The sequence below is a fragment of the Pseudophryne corroboree genome, chromosome 10 (assembly GCF_028390025.1).
Source record: "Pseudophryne corroboree isolate aPseCor3 chromosome 10, aPseCor3.hap2, whole genome shotgun sequence".
NCBI classification, from domain to species: Eukaryota; Metazoa; Chordata; class Amphibia; order Anura; family Myobatrachidae; genus Pseudophryne; species Pseudophryne corroboree.
Genome location: NC_086453.1, coordinates 163818950 through 163840010, shown reverse-complemented (window position 1 = coordinate 163840010; position 21061 = coordinate 163818950). Strand labels below are relative to the sequence as shown.

The 21061-nt window shown below is 46.7% G+C and overlaps 1 protein-coding gene across 2 annotated transcripts in view; it reads right to left on the bottom strand.

The window, feature by feature from the left end:
• Positions 1 to 21061, bottom strand: part of CBL (Cbl proto-oncogene) — a 334599-nt gene that overhangs the window by 31152 nt on the left and 282386 nt on the right. For both annotated transcript variants that reach the window (XM_063942916.1, XM_063942917.1), the window contains exons 13-14: positions 13979 to 14131; positions 13735 to 13832 (exon numbers count right to left, since the gene is read on the bottom strand). In XM_063942916.1, coding sequence (XP_063798986.1) covers positions 13735 to 13832; positions 13979 to 14131 — 251 coding nt within the window. The remainder of the gene's footprint in view (positions 1 to 13734; positions 13833 to 13978; positions 14132 to 21061) is intronic.

Sequence of the window (21061 nt, the reverse complement as noted above, 5' to 3'; positions counted from 1 at the left end):
CAAGAAAATTGGGTGTCCTGCTTCTAAGCAGTCGATTTCGCGCTGGATCAGGTTCACTATCCAGCATGCTTATTCTACGGCGGGGTTGCAGCGTCCGAAATCGGTTAAGGCCCACTCTATTCGTAAGGTGGGTTCTTCCTGGGCGGCTGCCTGGAGTGTCTCGGCTTTACAGCTTAGCTGAGCTGAGCTGCTACTTGGTCTGGTTCGAACACGTTTGCTAAGTTTTACCACTTTGATACTTTGGCCTCTGATGACCTCAAGTTTGGTCAAGCAGTGTTGCAGCAGCCTCCGCGCTCTTCCTCCCGTTCTGGGAGCTTTGGTACATCCCCATGGTACCCCAGCATCCTCTAGGATGTAAGAGAAATAGATGTTATGGTAAGAACTTACCGTTGATAACGTGATTTCTCTTACATCCCCAGGTATCCACAGGATAACATTGGGATATGCAGGAGCGACAGCGGAAAAGGCACCAAACGGTCACAAGCTGTCTGGCCACCCAGGGTGCATCAGGGCTTCACCATATATTCCCGCCCACTGACTCTGTCAAATCAGTTCTTTCCACAGCAATTAGGCAGGAGCATCAGGTAGAAACCTATGCAGGCGATAAGAACACACATGCACACCCTTCAATACAAGAGGGAAGAGGTTTAGTGACTGTAAAGATCCTCAAATCAGGTGCGTCAGGGTGGGACCCCTGTGGATACCTGTGGACATGAGAAATCACGTTATCAACGGTAAGTTCTTACCATAACGTCTATTTCTCTGGCTGGGTCCACAGGTTATCCACAGGATAACATTGGGATTCCCAAAGAGCCAGTTTTAGTGGTGGGGACGCTCCTGATTGCACAGGAGAACCTTTTGCCTGAATTCTGCGTCATGAGAGGCAAAAGTATCCAAGGCATAATGTCTGATGAATGTGTTTATGGAAGACCATGTGGCTGCCTTACAAATCTGTTCTGCTGAAGCACCATATTGTGCTGCCCATGAAGGACCTACCTTACGTGTAGAGTGAGCAGAGACATTAGCCGGAGTAGGGAGATCTGCACGAGAATAAGCTTCTGATATTACCATTCGGAGCCATCTTGCCAGCGTCTGTTTACTAGGAGGCCATCCTCTTCTATGAAATCCGTAGAGGATGAAGAGAGAATCTGTTTTTCTGATGCCACCAGTACGATCTATGTAGATTCTTAATGCTCAGACTAGGTCCAGCGATGCTTCTCCCGCAGACAGTCCCGATACCTGAAAAGCTGGGACTACAATCTCTTCGTTAAGGAGAAACTTTGAAACCACCTTCGGAAGATAACCAGATCTAGTTCTGAGAACTGCTTTATCCGGAAAAAAAACGTAGGAAAGGAGACTTACACGACAGTGCTCCTAAATCTGATACTCTTCTAGCTAAGGCCATTGCCAGTAGAAAGAGTACTTTAGCCATTAACCATTTAAGATCTGCTCTCTTAAGTGGTTCAAACGGAGGTCAATGAAAGGAATTTAAGAACTAGATTCAAATCCCAGTGAGCTGCAGGAGGAACAAATGGAGGTTGAATATGTACAACTCCCTGAAAGAAAGTACATCCTGTAAGTCAGCAATCTTTCGCTGAAACCATACAGTGAATGCGGATACTTGAACTCTCAAGGAAGCGACTTTCAGACCCTTATCCAATCCTGCTTGAAGGAAATCCAAAATCCTGGATACTTTAAAAGATCTTGGATTCAAGCTTTTTTCACTACACCAATGCATATAGGCTTTCCATATTCGATGATAAATACGAGCTGAAGAAGGTTTTCTTGCTCTAAGCATAGTCTGAATTACTTGCTTTGAAAATCCTCTAGCTTCTAGGATAGAGGTTTCAACAGCCACGCCGTCAAAGACAGACGATCCAGATGGCTGTGACAACAAGGGCCCTGCATTAGCAGATCTGGACGCTGAGGGAGCAGTATCGGTGCTTCCACGGACATCCTTAGAAGATCTGTGTACCAATGCCTTCTTAGCCAAGCTGGAGCCATTAGAATTATGGCTCCCTTTGCTTGCTTTATTTTCCTCACTACTCTGGGTAACAGAGAGATTGGAGGGAACAGATATGCCAGATGAAATTTCCATTTCACTGACAGTGTGTCTACAAGGACCGCTCCGGGATCCTTTGTTCTTGATCCGTACCTTGGAACTTTGTTGTTTAGACGAGACGCCATGAGGTCTATTTCTGGTAGACCCCATCTGTTCACTATCGTCTGAAACACTTCTGGGTGTAATGCCCATTCGGTTTCCTGAATGGTGTGTCGACTGAGAAAATCCACTTCCCAGTTCAGTACACCTGGAACAAACTGCTGACAATGCTGGAAGATGGAGTTCTGCCCTCCTTAGTATGGGAGTTACTTCCTCCATCAATCTTTTGCTGTGAGTTCCTCCCTGATGATTGAGGTACGCTACTGCTGTTGCATTGTCTGAGCAAATCTGGACTGGTCTTCCTTGCAGACGTCCTTTGCCTGAACTAGAGCCATATAAATGGCCCTCATCTCCAACAGATTTATTGGCAGGTAACTTTCCCTTATGGTCCATTTTCCCTGGAACCAAAAGCTTTCAAGTACCGCTCCCCAGCCTTGAAGACTGGCATCTGTTGTCAGGACTTGCAATTCTTTTATCCAAAAGGGTCTCCCCTTGTTTAAATGGCCCCTCTGTAGCCACCACGCTAGAGACCTTTTTACGTTTACCGGAAACTTTATCATCTGCTTTTTAATTGTCTGATGATTTCCGTTCCATTTGGTCAGAATAAGGTGCTGTAGCGGCCTGGAGTGGAATTGCACATATTCCACCATGTCGAAGGTTGACACCATCAGACCCAACAGTCGCATTGCTGCATGGACTGACATTGTCTGAGCGTGCAACGCCTCCTGAGTCATGACCTGCACCTTGACTATCTTTCTCTGGTAAGAAAACTCTCTGTAGACCTGAATCCAATATGGCCCCCAGATGAATCATCCGCTGTGACGGATTCAGAGACGACTTTGGATTCAGCTTCCGATTCTAGAATATCTGACAATTGTTTCCCAAACAATATATTTCCAATGAAAGGCAATGCTTCCAATTCTTTCTTGGACTCAGCATCTGCTTTCCAAGTGCGTAGCCAAACTGCTCTACGAGCGGCTACTGTCAAGGCTGATGCTTTAGAAGCAATCGTACCCATATCAATTGCTGCTTCTTCCAAATATTGGGCAGCTTGTCTTAAACGGCCCAGATGATACACCTGCTCCCTATTAAGAGTGGATGGAGGAACTAGAGAATGGCCTCTCCTTTTTACCATTGCCCTTGCCATCCAGGCTGAAGCCATAGCAGGCCTTACCACTGCTCCTGAGAGAGAAAACATTTTTCAAGAAGCTATCTACCCTTCTGTCTGTGACATCATTTAATGAGGTAGAAGACAATGGCAAAACAGATTTATGCACAAGTCGCAGTACATGTGCATCTACTTTAGGAGGAACTTCTCTTTTTGAACAATCCGCAGCTGGAAATGGATAATATGAATCCCATTTTTTCGGAATCTTATATTTCTTACTGGGTGTCGCCCAAGATTCTTCCATCATTTCCATCAGATCCTCTGACGCTGGGAATTCAGTCTTAACTGTTTTTGTTCGTTTAAACACAGGTGCTTTAGATTTTGACACTGTTTTGGCTGATTCCTCCAAAGAGAGAATAGCCTTCATTGCATCAATAAGTTCAGCTACATCCTCTGAGCTTAAACTCTGCGAATGATCATCATACAGAGTATTTGAATATACTGTATCATCATCTGTTGTATCATCTTGCGTAGTCTGCAACATAGACGTATCTGTCTTAGTTTTACCTGTACCTTGGTTACTTGTAGAAGCTACTGGAACCAAACCATAGGAAGGGAGCTGCATGTATGGGATAATAGCTGGGGTGGCGCAGCCGGAGTTAATCTGTCCACTATTAAAGACAAAGTCTGTGCGAACATACTCCATGGTGGCTCTGCTGGTTGTTGAACCAATTCCTGTTTTTTACTTTGCTGAAAAGCAAAACAGTTCGCACATAACCCCTCATAAGTGACCAACTGGCCTATACCAATTAACCCTGTTTTACAAGATAAACATGTTAAGGATGTAGGAGTGCCTGATAAATTGTCCTGGTCACTTCTGCCGCTCACAGACATGGTAATATTCTGTTTATGACTACACAATTTGTGACTGAAAATCACCTATATATAAATATATAGAAGCGAGATCAATCTGACCACAACCATGCACCTGAATTGAGGTTCAGAACAGAACTGACAACATATAAAAGTCAGCACACATACTAGCAGTCAGTCACATGTTAAAACATTAAACATTGTCATATGAGAATACAATCACCATCATAATAACTTACAAGTAAGTAGGAAAACATAACATGCAGAAACAACAGTAATATACAGGTCTCATATGCAATATGTACCAAAATTAACAATTCATACTAACAAGTAGAGATAATTTTAGTACTGTGTAACCCTTCCTCCATAGAGGGGGATACAGGGAGACTCACCACACTTCCATATCCATCAAATACGCTCGCAAGACTCTAAGTGGATTCAGACGCTACTGGTGTACACTGCCGTTCTGATAACTGATGAGAGACACGGACGCTCACTAACGGACACAGGCGCTCAGTGAATGCCACGTGTATGCAGACGCTAAGGCCTGCGACTCGGTCTAGGCGGAAACTCTAGTGTACACAACCGCAGCATCTAAGCTGCAACAGAGTACCCACGTGGTAGCTTCTGAGACGGAAGAGAGGTCATTCAGTTCTTGGACGGGAGACGCGCGGAAACTGGTCATAAACTTGGGGGAGGGGCGGCCAGGAGAGCGTCTAATTCCCACTGTTGACTTAAACTCTAAGGATCGCGGCCTCAACCTAGTCCTGGCGCCTATGATCCCTAAAGCATAGCGCTGTCAAACCTAAGAGTGGTCGGCGCATCAACACACTGTTTGTAGTCTCCATCAATACAGTGTAGCTGTGTCCGGAACACCTAGTAAGAGGAAATCAATTGACTTGCCTTCTCCCCATGCTCCGGCCACAGCCTGGTTACGTCTGCTGGAGCTGCTAGAATCATCCGACACAGAAGCCCGTCGAGACAGCATTATACCGTGAAGGTAAGCGTTGTTGCGAACCGGTGGAGAGTTGTTGGAGCGACTCTTTCTAATATGGGTTTAAAAAACCATAGTAAGACTATAAAAATTAAAAAATAAAAGCTTCAGGCTGCTATTACCAGCAGCCCAGTGACCATGGTCCGGCTCCTGCCGCACCAAACAAAAAACTGATTTGACTGAGTCAGTGGGCGGGATTATGTGGTGAAGGCCAGAAAGATCATGACCGTTTGGTGCCATTTCCACTGTCGCTCCGGCATATACCAATGTTATCCTGTGGATAACCTGTGGACCCAGCCAGAGAAAATAGGATTTGAGGGGTAGATTTATTAAAATGCCGTTTTCGTTCCTTATATGCTGGGACCCGCTTCACCACATTATCGTGGTGAAGTGGGTCCTCTTTTCCAATGCATTTACTAAGGCTGCTGTCTTCGTTATGGGAGTGCGTTATCTCACCCTGCTAGTGATACGCGTCCTCCCATAACGTCCGTCTCCCTTGGCCGCAGTTGTCACTTATGCGCCTGCGCCGTACATTTACTCCCAGCATACCTTGCGGGAGTAATGCTGGCGCATGCGCGGTTTGCTTTGCTGGATGCTGGAGCCTTTGTATGTTTAACAATAAAGTTTATTGAAAGACACGGAAAAAAAAAAGAGGAACTGCTTGGAGACCTGCAGCGCCGATTCTGTGAGGCGAAGAGGAACAGGGTAGGAGAGACCAACGTTCGGGCACACCGAACGTTTATAAGTAAGCAAGCTTATCGGTGCTCTGCCTAACAGATAGAGGCGCCGATAAGGCAGAGGGCGCATACCGCCCCTGCTTACAATATCACTTAGACGGGATAATACATTAGGGGATGCGCTATTTGCTATTTGTTGTGTTTTTTATCTTTTTCATGCTCTACGTCACCATAAGAAACAAGTGGAACATCTCCAGAGTCATTTAAACCAGGGGAGTACATTTTTTTCATTTGTCACATTTCTATATTTTGGGCGCACATATTGGTCGGTGTACTATCTAGTTCATCTCACATGTCAATGACATCTCACATAAGCCAAAATCTCACATAAGCCAAAATCGTAAGCACACATAGTCCATATCTCAAGAAAAGTTAGTCAAAATCTGTCCTATCTGGGCTCCGGGGAGTTCAAGGGAAATCGCAAGTAAAAATCGAACATAGCAAGGATCTCACAGTGTGTACACACCCTAAGAGTATTTTATTTCCAAAAATCTTTTATGTAATGCAGATGCTGCCGATTAGACTTCTCAAGAAAGATGTTCAAATTTTGAACTCTTTCTTTTCCCACTTTCTGTGGCAAGGGAAACGTCCTCGAATAGCCTATTCCAAATTACGACTACCCCGTAAGCATGGAGGCCTCGATTTCCCTGATCTAACTTTATATTCTAATGCTATATTTTTTCGATATATTAGTGATTGGTTACTCGACACTAGTTCCTACACTGATAATCATTTGGATACTGCGTTATTCTCACCCTATTCTCCAAATGCCCTGTTGCACTCTAAATTGTCTGATATTCCGACTTTCATTAAAAATAATCCCTTATTTATGGACACATACCGGTCCTGGACTATAATAAATGGGAAATTTCACGCTAATCCTAGCTATTCCCCATACACGTCACTATGGGGGAATCCTGCTTTAACCCCTTCTCTAATTAATATCTCTTTTCTTCAGTAGAAGGAGAAGGGCCTGGCCTCGATAGCGAAAGTATTTGACCCTGGTGGCAACTTCTTTTCGTTCACCGACCTCCAATCCAGATATTCTATCCCATCTCATCATTTTTATATGCATCTCCAAACACGTCATTACATTCAATCCCTACCCACTCCGTCGACCACGGATAAAGCGATGTCAACATTTACTTCTCTCCTTAAACTTCTCTCCTCTGTACCATACAAAATTAGTTTATTGTATGAACCCCTAGCTTCCATTTCAGCCTCATGCCACTGGGAATCCTCTCTACAGAAATGGTCCATAGACGTCCCGGGTATCAACCGATTATCAGACCTGCTCTCTCAATATGACACTTCTCTAAAATTTTTGCAATCTTCTTTTCTACAAGAGGTCCACATTAGAATGATACATAGAGCGTATATCTCCCCTGCTCAAAGGAGATATATGACAACCCTTGAAACCGGGGCCTGCATTAAATGCTCAATGTCTCATGCCACATTTCTTCATTGCGTGTGGGAATGTGGTAAAATAAAAAAATTCTGGAATAAATTGATCCAACTAATCAACTCCATGTTCTCTACCACCATTCTCCCTGACCCTTTGGCATGTCTATGTGGAAATTTTAAAAACTGGGATTTAGGCCCAAATAAGAAATTAAAAATAAGATTTTACTTACCGATAAATCTATTTCTCGTAGTCCGTAGTGGATGCTGGGACTCCGTAAGGACCATGGGGAATAGCGGCTCCGCAGGAGACAGGGCACAAGAATAAAAGCTTTAGGATCAGGTGGTGTGCACTGGCTCCTCCCCCTATGACCCTCCTCCAAGCCTCAGTTAGGATACTGTGCCCGGACGAGCGTACATAATAAGGAAGGATATTGAATCCCGGGTAAGACTCATACCAGCCACACCAATCACACCGTACAACTCGTGATCTGAACCCAGTTAACAGTATGATAAAACGAAAAGGAGCCTCTGAAAAGATGGCTCACAACAATAATAACCCGAATTTTTGTAACAATAACTATATACAAGTATTGCAGACAATCCGCACTTGGGATGGGCGCCCAGCATCCACTACGGACTACGAGAAATAGATTTATCGGTAAGTAAAATCTTATTTTCTCTGACGTCCTAGTGGATGCTGGGACTCCGTAAGGACCATGGGGATTATACCAAAGCTCCCAAACGGGCGGGAGAGTGCGGATGACTCTGCAGCACCGAATGAGAGAACTCCAGGTCCTCCTCAGCCAGGGTATCAAATTTGTAGAATTTAGCAAACGTGTTTGCCCCTGACCAAGTAGCTGCTCGGCAAAGTTGTAAAGCCGAGACCCCTCGGGCAGCCGCCCAAGATGAGCCCCCTTCCTAGTGGAATGGGCTTTTACCGATTTTGGCTGTGGCAGGCCTGCCACAGAATGTGCAAGCTGAATTGTACTACAAATCCAACGAGCAATCGTCTGCTTAGAAGCAGGAGCACCCAGCTTGTTGGGTGCATACAGGATAAACAGCGAGTCAGATTTTCTGACTCCAGCCGTCCTGGAAACATATATTTTCAGGGCCCTGACAACGTCAAGCAACTTGGAGTCCTCCAAGTCCCTAGTAGCCGCAGGTACCACAATAGGTTGGTTCATGTGAAATGCAGAAACCACCTTAGGTAGAAATTGAGGACGAGTCCTCAATTCTGCCCTGTCAGAATGAAAAATTAAGTAAGGGCTTTTATATGATAAAGCCGCCAATTCTGACACACGCCTGGCTGAAGCCAGGGCTAACAGCATCGTCACCTTCCATGTGAGATATTTTAAGTCCACAGTGGTGAGTGGTTCAAACCAATGTGACTTTAGGAAACTCAACACAACATTGAGATCCCAAGGTGCCACTGGAGGCACAAAAGGAGGATGTATATGCAGTACCCCTTTTACAAATGTCTGAACTTCAGGCACTGAAGCCAGTTCTTTCTGGAAGAAAATCGACAGGGCCGAAATTTGAACCTTAATGGACCCTAATTTTAGGCCCATAGATAGTCCTGTTTGCAGGAAATGGAGGAAACGACCCAGTTGAAATTCCTCTGTAGGGGCCTTCTTGGCCTCACACCACGCAACATATTTTCGCCAAATGCGGTGATAATGTTTTGCGGTTACGTCCTTCCTGGCCTTGACCAGGGTAGGGATGACTGCATCTGGAATGCCTTTTTCCCTCAGGATCCGGCATTCAACCGCCATGCCGTCAAACGCAGCCGCGGTAAGTCTTGGAACAGACAAGGCCCCTGCTGGAGCAGGTCCTTTCTCAGAGGTAGAGGCCACGGTTCGTCCGTGAGCATCTCTTGAAGTTCCGGGTACCAAGTCCTTCTTGGCCAATCCGGAACCACGAGTATAGTTCTTACTCCTCTCCTTCTTATGATTCTCAGTACTTTTGGTATGAGAGGCAGAGGAGGGAACACATACACTGACTGGTACACCCACGGCGTTACCAGAGCGTCCACCGCTATTGCCTGAGGGTCCCTTGACCTGGCGCAATATCTGTCTAGTTTTTTGTTTAGAAGGGACGCCATCATGTCCACCTTTGGTTCTTCCCAACGGTTTACTATCAGGTGGAAGACTTCAGGGTGAAGTCCCCACTCTCCCAGGTGGAGGTCGTGTCTGCTGAGGAAGTCTGCTTCCCAGTTGTCCACTCCCGGAATGAACACTGCTGACAGTGCTATCACATGATTTTCCGCCCAGCGAAGAATCCTTGCAGCTTCTGCCATTGCCCCCCTGCTTCTCGTGCCGCCCTGTCTGTTTACGTGGGCGACTGACGTGATGTTGTCCGATTGGATCAATACCGCCTGACCCTGAAGCAGGGGTTTCGCTTGACTTAGGGCATTGTAAATGGCCCTTAGTTCCAGAATGTTTATATGAAGAGATGTTTCCATGCTTGACCACAAGCCCTGGAAATTTCTTCCCTGTGTGACTGCTCCCCAGCCTCTCAGGCTTGCATCCGTGGTCACCAGGATCCAATCCTGAATGCCAAATCTGCGGCCCTCTAGTAGATGAGCACTCTGCAGCCACCACAGAAGAGACACCCTTGTCCTTGGCGACAGGGTTATCCGCTGATGCATCTGAAGATGCGATCCGGACCATTTGTCCAGTAGATCCCACTGAAAAGTTCTTGCATGGAATCTTCCGAATGGAATCGCTTCGTAAGAAGCCACCATTTTTCCCAGGACCCTCGTGCACTGATGCACTGACACCTGGCCTGGTTTTAGGAGGTTCCTGACTAGCTCGGATAACTCCCTGGCCTTCTCCTCCGGGAGAAACACCTTCTTCTGGACTGTGTCCAGAATCATTCCTAGGAACAGTAGACGTGTCGTTGGAATCAGCTGCGATTTTGGAATATTTAGGATCCACCCGTGCTGACGTAACACTACATGAGATAGTGCTACTCCGACTTCTAACTGTTCCCTGGACCTTGCCCTTATCAGGAGATCGTCCAAGTAAGGGATAATTAAGATGAGTTTTCTTCAAAGAAGAATCATCATTTCGGCAATTACCTTGGTAAAGACCCGAGGTGCCGTAGACAACCCAAACGGCAGCGTCTGAAACTGATAATGACAGTTTTGTACTACAAACCTGAGGTACCCTTGGTGAGAAGGGTAGATTGGGACGTGGAGATAAGCATCTTTGATGTCCAGAGACACCATATAGTCCCCTTCTTCCAGGTTTGCTATCACCGCTCTGAGTGACTCCATCTTGAATTTGAACCTTTTTATGTAAGTGTTCAAGGATTTCAGATTTAAAATTGGTCTCACCGAACCGTCCGGCTTCGGTACCACAAACAGCGTGGAATAATACCCCTTTCCCTGTTGTAGGAGGGGTACCTTGATTATCACCTGCTGGGAATACAGCTTGTGAATGGCTTCCAAAACTGCCTCCCTGTCGGAGGGAGACTTTGGTAGAGCAGACTTCAGGAACCGGCGAGGGGGAAACGCCTCGAATTCCAGTTTGTACCCCTGCGATACTACCTGTAGAATCCAGGGGTCCACTTGCGAGTGAGCCCACTGCGCGTTGAAATTCTTGAGACGGGCCCCCACCATGTCTGAGTCTGCTTGTAAAGCCCCAGCGTCATGCTGAAGACTTGGCAGAAGCAGGGGAGGGCTTCTGCTCCTGGGAAGCGGCTGCATGGTGCAGTCTGCTCTATAGTTAACAATATATTGTCCCTATCCAGGGTATCAATATTTTCAGTCAGGGAATCCGACCACGCGACTCCAGCACTGCACATCCAGGCTGAAGCGATTGCTGGTCGCAGTATAACACCAGTATGTGTGTATATACTTTTTAGGATATTTTCCAGCCTTCTATCAGCTGGTTCTTTGAGGGTGGCCGTATCAGGAGACGGTAACGCTACTTGTTTAGATAAACGTGTGAGCGCCTTATCTACCCTAGGGGGTGTTTCCCAACGCGTCCTAACCTCTGACGGGAAAGGATATAGTGCCAATAATTTATTAGAAATTAGCAGTTTTTTTGTCGGGGGAAACCCACGCTTTATCACACACCTCATTTAATTCATCTGACTCAGGAAAAACTATTGGTAGTTTTTTCACACCCCACATAATACCCTTCTTTGTGGTACTTGTAGTGTCAGAAATGTTCAATGCCTCCTTCATTGCCGTGATCATGTAACGTGTGGCCCTACTGGACATTACGTTTGTCTCCTCACCGTCGACACTAGACTCAGTATCTGTGTCTGTGTCTGTGTCGACCCACTGAGGTAACGGGCGTTTTAGGGCCCCTGACGGTGTCTGAGACGCCTGGACAGGCACTAATTGATTTGCCGGCTGTCTCATGTCGTCAACAGTTTTTTGCAAAGTGCTGACATTATCACTTAATTCTTTAAATACGATCATCCAGTCAGGTGTCGACTCCCTAGGGAGTGACATCACTAACCCAGGCAATTGCTCCGCCTCCACATCATTTTCCTTCTCATACATGTCGACACACACGTACCGACACACAGCACACACACCGGGAATGCTCTGATAGAGGACAGGACCCCACTAGCCCTTTGGAGAGACAGAGGGAAAGTCTGCCAGCACACACCAAGCGCTATATATATATATATATATATATATATATATATATATATATATATATATATATATATATATATATATATATATATATACAGGGATAACCTTATATAAGTGTTATTCCCTTATAGCTGCTGTTTATATTATTTTTAGCTGCCAATAGTGCCCCCCCTTCTCTTTTTTACCCTGATTCTGTAGCAGGTCTGCAGGGGAGAGCCAGGGAGCCGTCCTTCCAGCGGAGCTGTGAGGGAAAATGGCGCTTGTGTGCTGAGGAGATAGGCTCCGCCCCTTCACGACGTCCTTATCTCCCGCTCTTTTCTGTAAAAATGGCAGGGGTTAAAATACATCCATATAGCCCAGCAGCTATATGTGATGTATTCTTTTGCCAACCTAAGGTATTATCTGTTTATATTGCGTCTCAGGGCGCTCCCCCCCCAGCGCCCTGCACCCTCAGTGACCGGAGTGTGAAGTGTGCTGAGAGCAATGGCGCACAGCTGCGGTGCTGTGCGCTACCTTAGTCTGAAGACAGGACCGTCTTCTGCCGCCGATTTCACCGGACCTCTTCGCTCTTCTGGCTCTGTAAGGGGGCCGGCGGCGCGGCTCCGGGACCCATCCAGGCTGAACCTGTGATCGTCCCTCTGGAGCTAATGTCCAGTAGCCTAAGAAGCCCAATCCACTCTGCACGCAGGTGAGTTCGCTTCTTCTCCCCTTAGTCCCACGATGCAGTGAGCCTGTTGCCAGCAGGACTCACTGAAAATAAAAAACCTAAAATACACTTTTATTCTAAGCAGCTCAGGAGAGCCACATAGCCTGCACCCTTCTCGTTCGGGCACAAAAATCTAACTGAGGCTTGGAGGAAGGTCATAGGGGGAGGAGCCAGTGCACACCACCTGATCCTAAAGCTTTTATTCTTGTGCCCTGTCTCCTGCGGAGCCGCTATTCCCCATGGTCCTTACGGAGTCCCAGCATCCACTAGGACGTCAGAGAAATTCCATTTGCTAATTCCGATTGTTACAGTTGCTAAAAAAAATAATTCTTATCCATTGGACCCACCATTCTGCTCCCTCCATATCAGAAGTTAAACACAAATTGTTACAAATATTATATTATGATAGACGCACTACTATGCCTGACATTGAACATGGAGTCGAAAAATTCTATCATAAATGGGAATATTTCATTAATATATTAGACGAGCATTCGCAAAACCATATTCTTCAATTATTTGAAAACACTTCATGGAACTTACTTAGGAGACTTTCTACTGATACAGGACATTTGTCCTAGGTTGAAAATCTATTTACTTAGATTTCGTCTGACAACACTAACTTGTCAGGATAGAACGCCGGACTTAAGATGATTTATTATCCCTTTCCTCCTCTTTCCCATCCCCTCTTCCCCTTTATGTGTTTGTTGCCCCCCCTGATTTTTATATGGTTTTGTTTAGTTATGTTCTTACATGTGTCCAAAATGGTTGAGACATTTCACCATCTGTCGGATAGCTCTTTATCTTTTACTTTGTTCTAAAAGGTACATTATGCTCTGACAGAATTCTAATTAAGGGAAGACTCTCTCCTTGGCTATTGTTGGATATGATTGTACAATACTTTCTACTCTTCAGTCGTATTTCTGGATTTTCTGTATGTTTTTTGTGGCTCATTTATTGCGATAATTTAAATCGTCCACTATACTTTTGAAAATTCAATAAAATATATTGCAAAAAAAAAAAAAAAAAAAAAAAAATACAGGTTTTTATAAGCACTTGTACAGTATAACCAGTGAAGTGGCTGCACATAGCATGAAAACACACTATTTCTCCATTATGTCTATTTCTTTTCTCACCTCCCTCTATCCCTAGCTCCATGACGAGTGGTGCAGCTTGGCATTGGATGTTGTACATAGTCTCATACGACTCTCTTTCATCCTGTGGTTCACTCGGCCTAAAAGTAAAAAACAAACAGAAAAGAGATGGTGGTGTGCAGATTCGCATCCAGTTCACAGACTACTGCTACATTCAGAAATGCACACAATAGGTACCCTTGTAAGGTATTTGGCTTCCAAAGTCACAAAGAATTAAAACACTAACCACATGCCAGGAGGAGCTGTTTCGACTGACCATTTTGTCTCCATTTGGGGTACCACAGGTGGAATTACAGGTCGAGAGGAGGGGCACATATATTCAGAGTCATCAATACTTTCAGAGTCATCCCCCAAAGGAGGTTTTGGCACCGGGAATGGCCTAAAATTGTGAGAAGAAAGTGAGAAAGAAAAGAACAAAAAGAAAATGAGATTTATGGAAAGAACTTACCGTTGTTAAATCTCTTTCTGCGAGGTACACTGGGCTCCCCAAGGATTAACATTGGGGTGTAGAGTAGGATCTTGATCCGAGGCACCAACAGGCTCAAAGCTTTAGACTGTTCCCAAGATGCACAGCGCCGCCTCCTCTATAACCCCGCCTCCATGCCAGTGAGCTCAGTTTAGTTAACCAGCCCAATGCAGTAGCAGTTAACAGAGACGACAACCGCTCGTAGTCAATAACGCCACACACTCACCACAGGAGAGGGTGCCAGCGGCTATGCCAATACCAAAAGAAGAAAGTGCGTCAGGGTGGGCGCCTTGTGGAGCCCAGTGTACCTCGCCGAAATAGATTTAACAACGGTAAGTTCTTACTATAAATCTCATTTTCTGCAGCGGGGTACACTGTGTTCCACATGGATTAACATCGGGGATGTCCTAAAGCAGTTCCTTATAGGAGGGGACACACTGTAGCGGGCACAAGAACCCGGTGTCCAAAGGAAGCATCCTGGGAAGCGCCAGTATCAAAGGCATAGAACCTAATGAACGTGTTCGAGGACCACGTAGCCGCCTTGCACAATTGTTCAAGGGTCGCACTACGGTGGGCCGCCCAAGTAGGTCCAACCGACCAAGTAGAATGGGCATTGATGGTAGCAGGAACCGGACAACCAGCCTGTACATAAGCATGTGCAATCATCATAAGAAGAGGAAGACTAACCTAGTGGATGACAAAATAAAACTAATAAAGCATAACAAAGAATATCAATCGACAATCACTCGTAAGAAGGCACAGTTCCTGTCAAATGAGATCACAGCAGCAAACAATAGGCCAGCTCAGCTTTTCCGCACAGTGGAGATGCTTTGCAAGCCAGCATGCCTGCAGACTGATGAGACCCTCTCCCAGGCAAGATGCAACGAGTTTGCAAACTTCTTTGCAGATAAAATATCCACCATCCAGGCTGGAATCTCCACAGTGCCATCAAAGGAGTGCCAAACTACAAAGCCTGCCAATATAAGCTACCTGCCTTCATGGACCAGCTTTGACCCAGTGGATGTAAAAGGACACTGCTGAAATTGCTCGAATTTTGCGTCCCACCACCTGTGATCTGGACCCAGCCTCAACCAAGCTTCTAATAGGTTGTATGGATATAATTGGTCCTGTCTTTACAAAAATTGTTCAATGCTCTTTGCAGACAGGCATTTTTCCTGGACCCCTAAAGGAAGCAATTGTTAGACCGCTTCTTAAAAAACCTAATTTAGATCCCGACTGCATGACCAACTACAGACCGGTATCAAACCTTCCTTTCCTAGGAAAGGTTATTGAGAAAGTCGTTGCAAATCAACTGGAAACCCGCCTGACAACCCATGATATTTATGATCCATTTCAATCAGGATTCAGGAGAAGACATAGCACTGAAACAGCCCTGGTGTGTGTGTTAAATGATCTTCTGATGGCAAAAGACAGAGGTGACTGTTCAATATTAATCCTTCTGGATCTCTCGGCAGCATTTGATACCGTGGACCATGGGCTTCTGATTGAGCGACTGATACATTTCTGTGGTCTGGATGGCACAGTCCTAAGCTGGTTCAAATCATTTCTCACAGGCAGGTCACAGAGAGTATCATCTGGATTATACTAATCACCACCAGTGCCATTGCCATGTGGTGTCCCACAAGGTTCTATACTATCCCCCATGCTTTTTGCAGTATACATGCTCCCATTGGGCGAAATGATCAGGCGCCATGGCCTGGTCTACCACTGCTATGCAGATGATACACAACTGTACTTGTCCTTTGCTCCGGGCACTGATAACCCAATAGCAACCCTAAATGGCTGTCTAGCTGAACTACAGGAGTGGATGAGCGCCAGTTGGCTGCGACTGAACCCGGATAAAACAGAGGTCCTTTTGATACGACCGCAACATCAAAGGACAAGACTGCAGCATAGCCAACCAACTGGACTTACACTGGGGGATTCAGAATTACAGACCAGTGATCGTGTGCGGAATCTTGGCGTTGTCCTGGATGGTGGCTTGACACTTAAACATCAGATATCAGCCACAATCAAATCCTCATTCTTTCACTTGAGGAACATAGCCAGAATCAAGCACTTAATTCCCTCAGATGACATGCCAAAAGTCATACATGCATTTGTATCATCTCGTTTAGACTACTGTAATGCCCTCTACCTTGGTCTACCAGCAAAAGAATTGCAACGCTTACAGCTGGTGCAAAACACAGCTGCCAGGCTATTAACCAACCAGCCCCGTTCTAGCCACATAACACCCATCCTCTACTCCCTTCACTGGCTGCCTGTAAGATGGCGAATCATCTTCAAGATTGGCTTACTGAGTTTCAAAGCATTACATGACCAAGGCCCAAGGTACCTGAAACAGCTTCTGACCCCATACTGCCCCACTCGATTACTGCGATCTGTAGATGAAGGACTTTTAGCAGTACCTAGAATCTACCGTAATTCATCTGGGGGTCGAGCTTTTAGTCATGCGGCTCCGACTCTATGGAACTCACTTCCCCGCACAGTGCGAGAGGCCCCAACTATAGAATCCTTCAAAAGTAGACTCAAGACTTTTCTGTTTACTAAAGCATTTCCATAGTGTCCCTTTTAGTATCTTCATGCTTCTGTATTTTATGAAAATGTACTTCATTATTTTCTGTACTATATTATGCTATGTATCTGTTAAGCGCCTTGAGTCCTATTGGAGAAAGAGCGCTATATAAATAAAATTATTATTATTATTATTATTATTATCATCATTCTAATCCATCTGGCCAATGTCTGCTTAGAAGCAGGCCAGCCACGTTTGTGAAAACCAAACACAAAAAGAGAATCGGATCTCCTAATGGAGGAAGTTCTCTTCACATAGATACGGAGAGCCCGTACCACATCCAAAGACCGCTCTTTGGAAGACAACTCAGGAAAATTAAAGGCCGGAACCACAATCTCCTGGTTAAGGTGGAAGGAAGACACCACCTTGGGTAAATAATCTGGGCGTGTGCGAAGAACCGCCCGGTCACGGTGAAAAATCAAATAGGGGGACTTATAGGATAAGGCACCCAAGTCAGAGACCCTTCTAGCTAAAGCAATAGCCAGCAAAAACACCACCTTAAGGGAAATCCACTTAAGCTCAGCAGAGGGAAGAGGCTCAAACGGAGACTCTTGTAAGGCCTCCAAAACCACTGACAGATCCCAAGGGGCCACAGGTGGCACATAAGGAGGCTGAATTCGCAACACACCCTGAGTGAAGGTATGGACATCAGGAAGGGCAGCAATCTTTCTCTGAAACCAAACCGACAAGGCCGAAATGTGAACCTTGAGGGAGGCCAGACACAGGCCTAAATCCAGGCCTTGTTGTAGAAAGGCCAATAGTTTAGCCGTACTAAACTTGAAAACATCATGATTGTGAGACGCACACCAAGTAAAGTAAGCATTCCAGACCCTATGGTATATCCAAGCAGAAGCCGACTTACGGGCCTTCAACATAGTTTGAACGTCCGCCTCAGAAAAACCCTTGGCCCTCAGGACGGAAGCCTCAAGAGCCATGCCGTCAAAGCCAGATGGGCCAAATCCTGGTAAACAAAAGGGCACTGAACGAGGCGGTCTGGTTGTTGTGGAAGTAGAAGGGAACGATCCAACTAGAGGCCCTGTAGATCGGAGAACCAGTGCCGCCTGGGCCACGCTGGAGCGACTAAAAGTAGGTTTACTCCTTCCTGCTTGAACTTCCGTATTACTTTGGGCAGGAGGAGTGATACCGGAGGGAACACATACGGCAGCCGAAAGTTCCACGGGATTGACAGAGCGTCCATGAACGCTGCTTGAGGATCCCTTGTCCTTGCTCCGAAGACCAGAACCTTGTGATTGTGTCGAGATGCCATCAGGTCCACATCTGGGAGGCCCCACTTGTCCACGAGAAGTTGAAACACCTCCGGATGTAGGCTCCATTCTCCGGCGTGCATGTCATGACGACTGAGAAAGTCCGCCTCCCAGTTCAGAACGCACGGAATGAACACTGCTGATATGGCCGGCAGATGGCGTTCTGCCCACTGAAGAATCCTTGATATTTCCTTCATTGCCATGCGGCTACGAGTGCCACCCTGATGATTGATGTACGCCACTGTGGTGGCGTTGTCCGATTGTACTTGAACAGGTCTGTTCTGTATCAGATGCTGGGCCATTGTCAATGCATTAAACACTGCCCACAGTTCCAGAATGTTTATCGGGAGTAGAGATTCCTCCTCGGTCCACCGACCCTGGAGAGAGTGTTGTTCCAACACTGCGCCCCAACCTCTCAGACTGGCATCCGTTGTCAGCAGGACCCAGTTGGGTATCCAGAAGGGACGGCCCCTGCTCAATTGTTGGTCCTGAAGCCACCAGCTCAGTGACAGGCGGACCTCCGTAGATAGGGAGATCATGTGAGATCTGATCCGGTGAGGCAGGCCGTCCCACTTGGACAGAATCAACTTCTGCAGAGGGCGAGAATGGAATTGAGCATACTCCACCATCTCGAAAGCCGACACCATGAGACCTAGCACTTGCATCGCCTAATGAATAGACACTTGCGGACGGGATAGGAAGCATCGGATCTTGTCCTGAAGCTTCAGGACTTTCTCCTGAGACAAGAACAACCGTTGGTTGTGGGTGTCCAATAACGCTCCCAGGTGTACCATGTTCCGAGCCGGAACCAGGGAGGATTTCTTGCAGTTGATCAGACATCCGTGGGCTTTCATGCACTGGATTGTCAAATCGAGATGACACAGGAGACGTTCTGGGGAACTCGCCAGTATCAACAAATCGTCTAGGTATGGTAGTATCCTGACCCCTTGATGGCGTAGCGTAGCCGTCATGACTCGCGGAGCCGTTGTCAAACCAAAAGGTAACGCGCGAAATTGGTAATGAAGGTTGCCCACAGCAAACCGTAGGTACTGCTGATGAGAAACCGCAATAGGAATATGTAGATAGGCATCCTGTATGTCCAGGGAAACCACATAGTCCCCCAGGCTCCATGGCCAGAACAATAGAGCGCAGAGTTTCCATACGAAACTTGGAAATTCGCACATGCTTGTTCAAGGACTTCAGATTGAGAATGGGAAGCGAGGACCCGTTCGGTTTCGGGACTAGAAACAGTGGTGAATAGAACCCCTTGCCCCTCTGAGTCACAGGCACCTGTACCACCACTCCTGTGGACAGGAGGGAATGTACCACCGAGTGCAACGTGTTTGCTTTTGCCGGATCCAGAGGCACATCTGTCAGGCAAAATCGATGAGGGGGAGGATTCTTCTTGAAGGGCATGGCTTAACCTTGAGCAACGACTTCCCTCACCCAGGTATCCGAAGTGGTCTTTAACCATTCCTGGGTAAAACCTAGAAGTTGCCTCCCCACCCTGGGATCCCCAAGAGAGAGGCCTGCCCCGTCATGCGGACGGCTTATCAGTTTTGGAAGCAGGCTGACAGGCCGCACAGGCTCGTTTCGGTCTGGGCTTGGCAGGTCTGGAAGCACGAGCTTGCTTTGGGTACGCCTGACCTTTTGCTTTACCTGGAGGACGAAAGGGCAGAGGGAAAGTACTTTTAGCCTGTTTTAGCAGAAGCCAGGTCAGCCACAATCTTATTGAGGTCTTCTCCATAGAGAATGTCTCCCTTGAAAGGAAGCACCTCCAGGGTTTTTCTGGAATACAAACCCACTGACCAGGATCTCAACCAAAGTATACGTCTGGCCAAAACAGACGCAGTAGCAGCCTTGGCCGCGAGCACCCCGGCATCGGAGGCCGCCTCCTTAAGGTACAGAGAAGCCATGGCAATATATGAGAGACATTGTCGAGCATGCTCAGATGCATCAGAAGGCAGTTCCGTCTCGAGTTCCTGAGCTCACGCCTCAACAGCTTCAGCAGCCCAAGTCGCTGCAATAGTGGGCCTTTGTACAGCCCCAGAAAGGGTATAAATCGCTTTTAAACAGCCCTCCATACGACGATCCGTCGATTCCTTCAGAGAGGTGAAGGTAGTTACTGGCAGGGCAGAGGAAACAACCATACAGCGCCACATGAGAATCTACAGGCGGAGGGGTTTCCCAATTTTTACATACCTCCGCAGAGAGAGGACAGCGAGCCAACAGTCTCTTATTTGGTGTAAACTTTGTCCCCGGATTTTCCCAGGATTCCGGACGTATGTCAACCAGGTGTTTAGAGTAGGGTAAAACCTGCTTAACCGCCTTCTCACGCTTAAACCTATCAGGTTTCTTGGAGACAGTCTCAGGCTCAGAATCATCAGCCACCTGAAGAATGAGCCGTATCGCCTCAATCAAATCAGAGACATCCACGGACGATTTCCCCTCCCCATCTGAAAAATAAGCGTCGGTGTCCGAGGGGTCAGTATAAGCACCGTCCTCCTCGGAAGACGTGTCAGTTAAGGCCCAGGATCGGGAGGAGGTAATGGCCCTTTTAGAAGACTACTTATTCTTATGCGGACGAGAGTGACCCTTAGATTTGGACATGATCGGTTCAAATGCTATAACTGAGTGGAAAGCTGATCCGCACATAGCGGGTTCACAGCGGAGACCATAAGCTGTGGTAGTGGCACGGGTGGTCCCACAGGGGGCGTCAATTTAGTTACAAGCGTGTTTAACAATGTGGAAAATGTAGCCCAAGGTGGTTCTTGTGATGACCCAAAGCTACTGACCCACTGGGGGGCAAGGAAGCCCCTGAACCTGATCTCTCAGCTGCTAAATTATCCTCCATTCTGTCAGTGGCCTCACTACCACGCAGTGTGGGAGAGGTCCCAACGTCGTTGCCACGTGTAGCAGACATAACAATGCGCACAGTAATGGGCAACCGGTACAAACTTTAGCAGCACTATACCTAGTAAG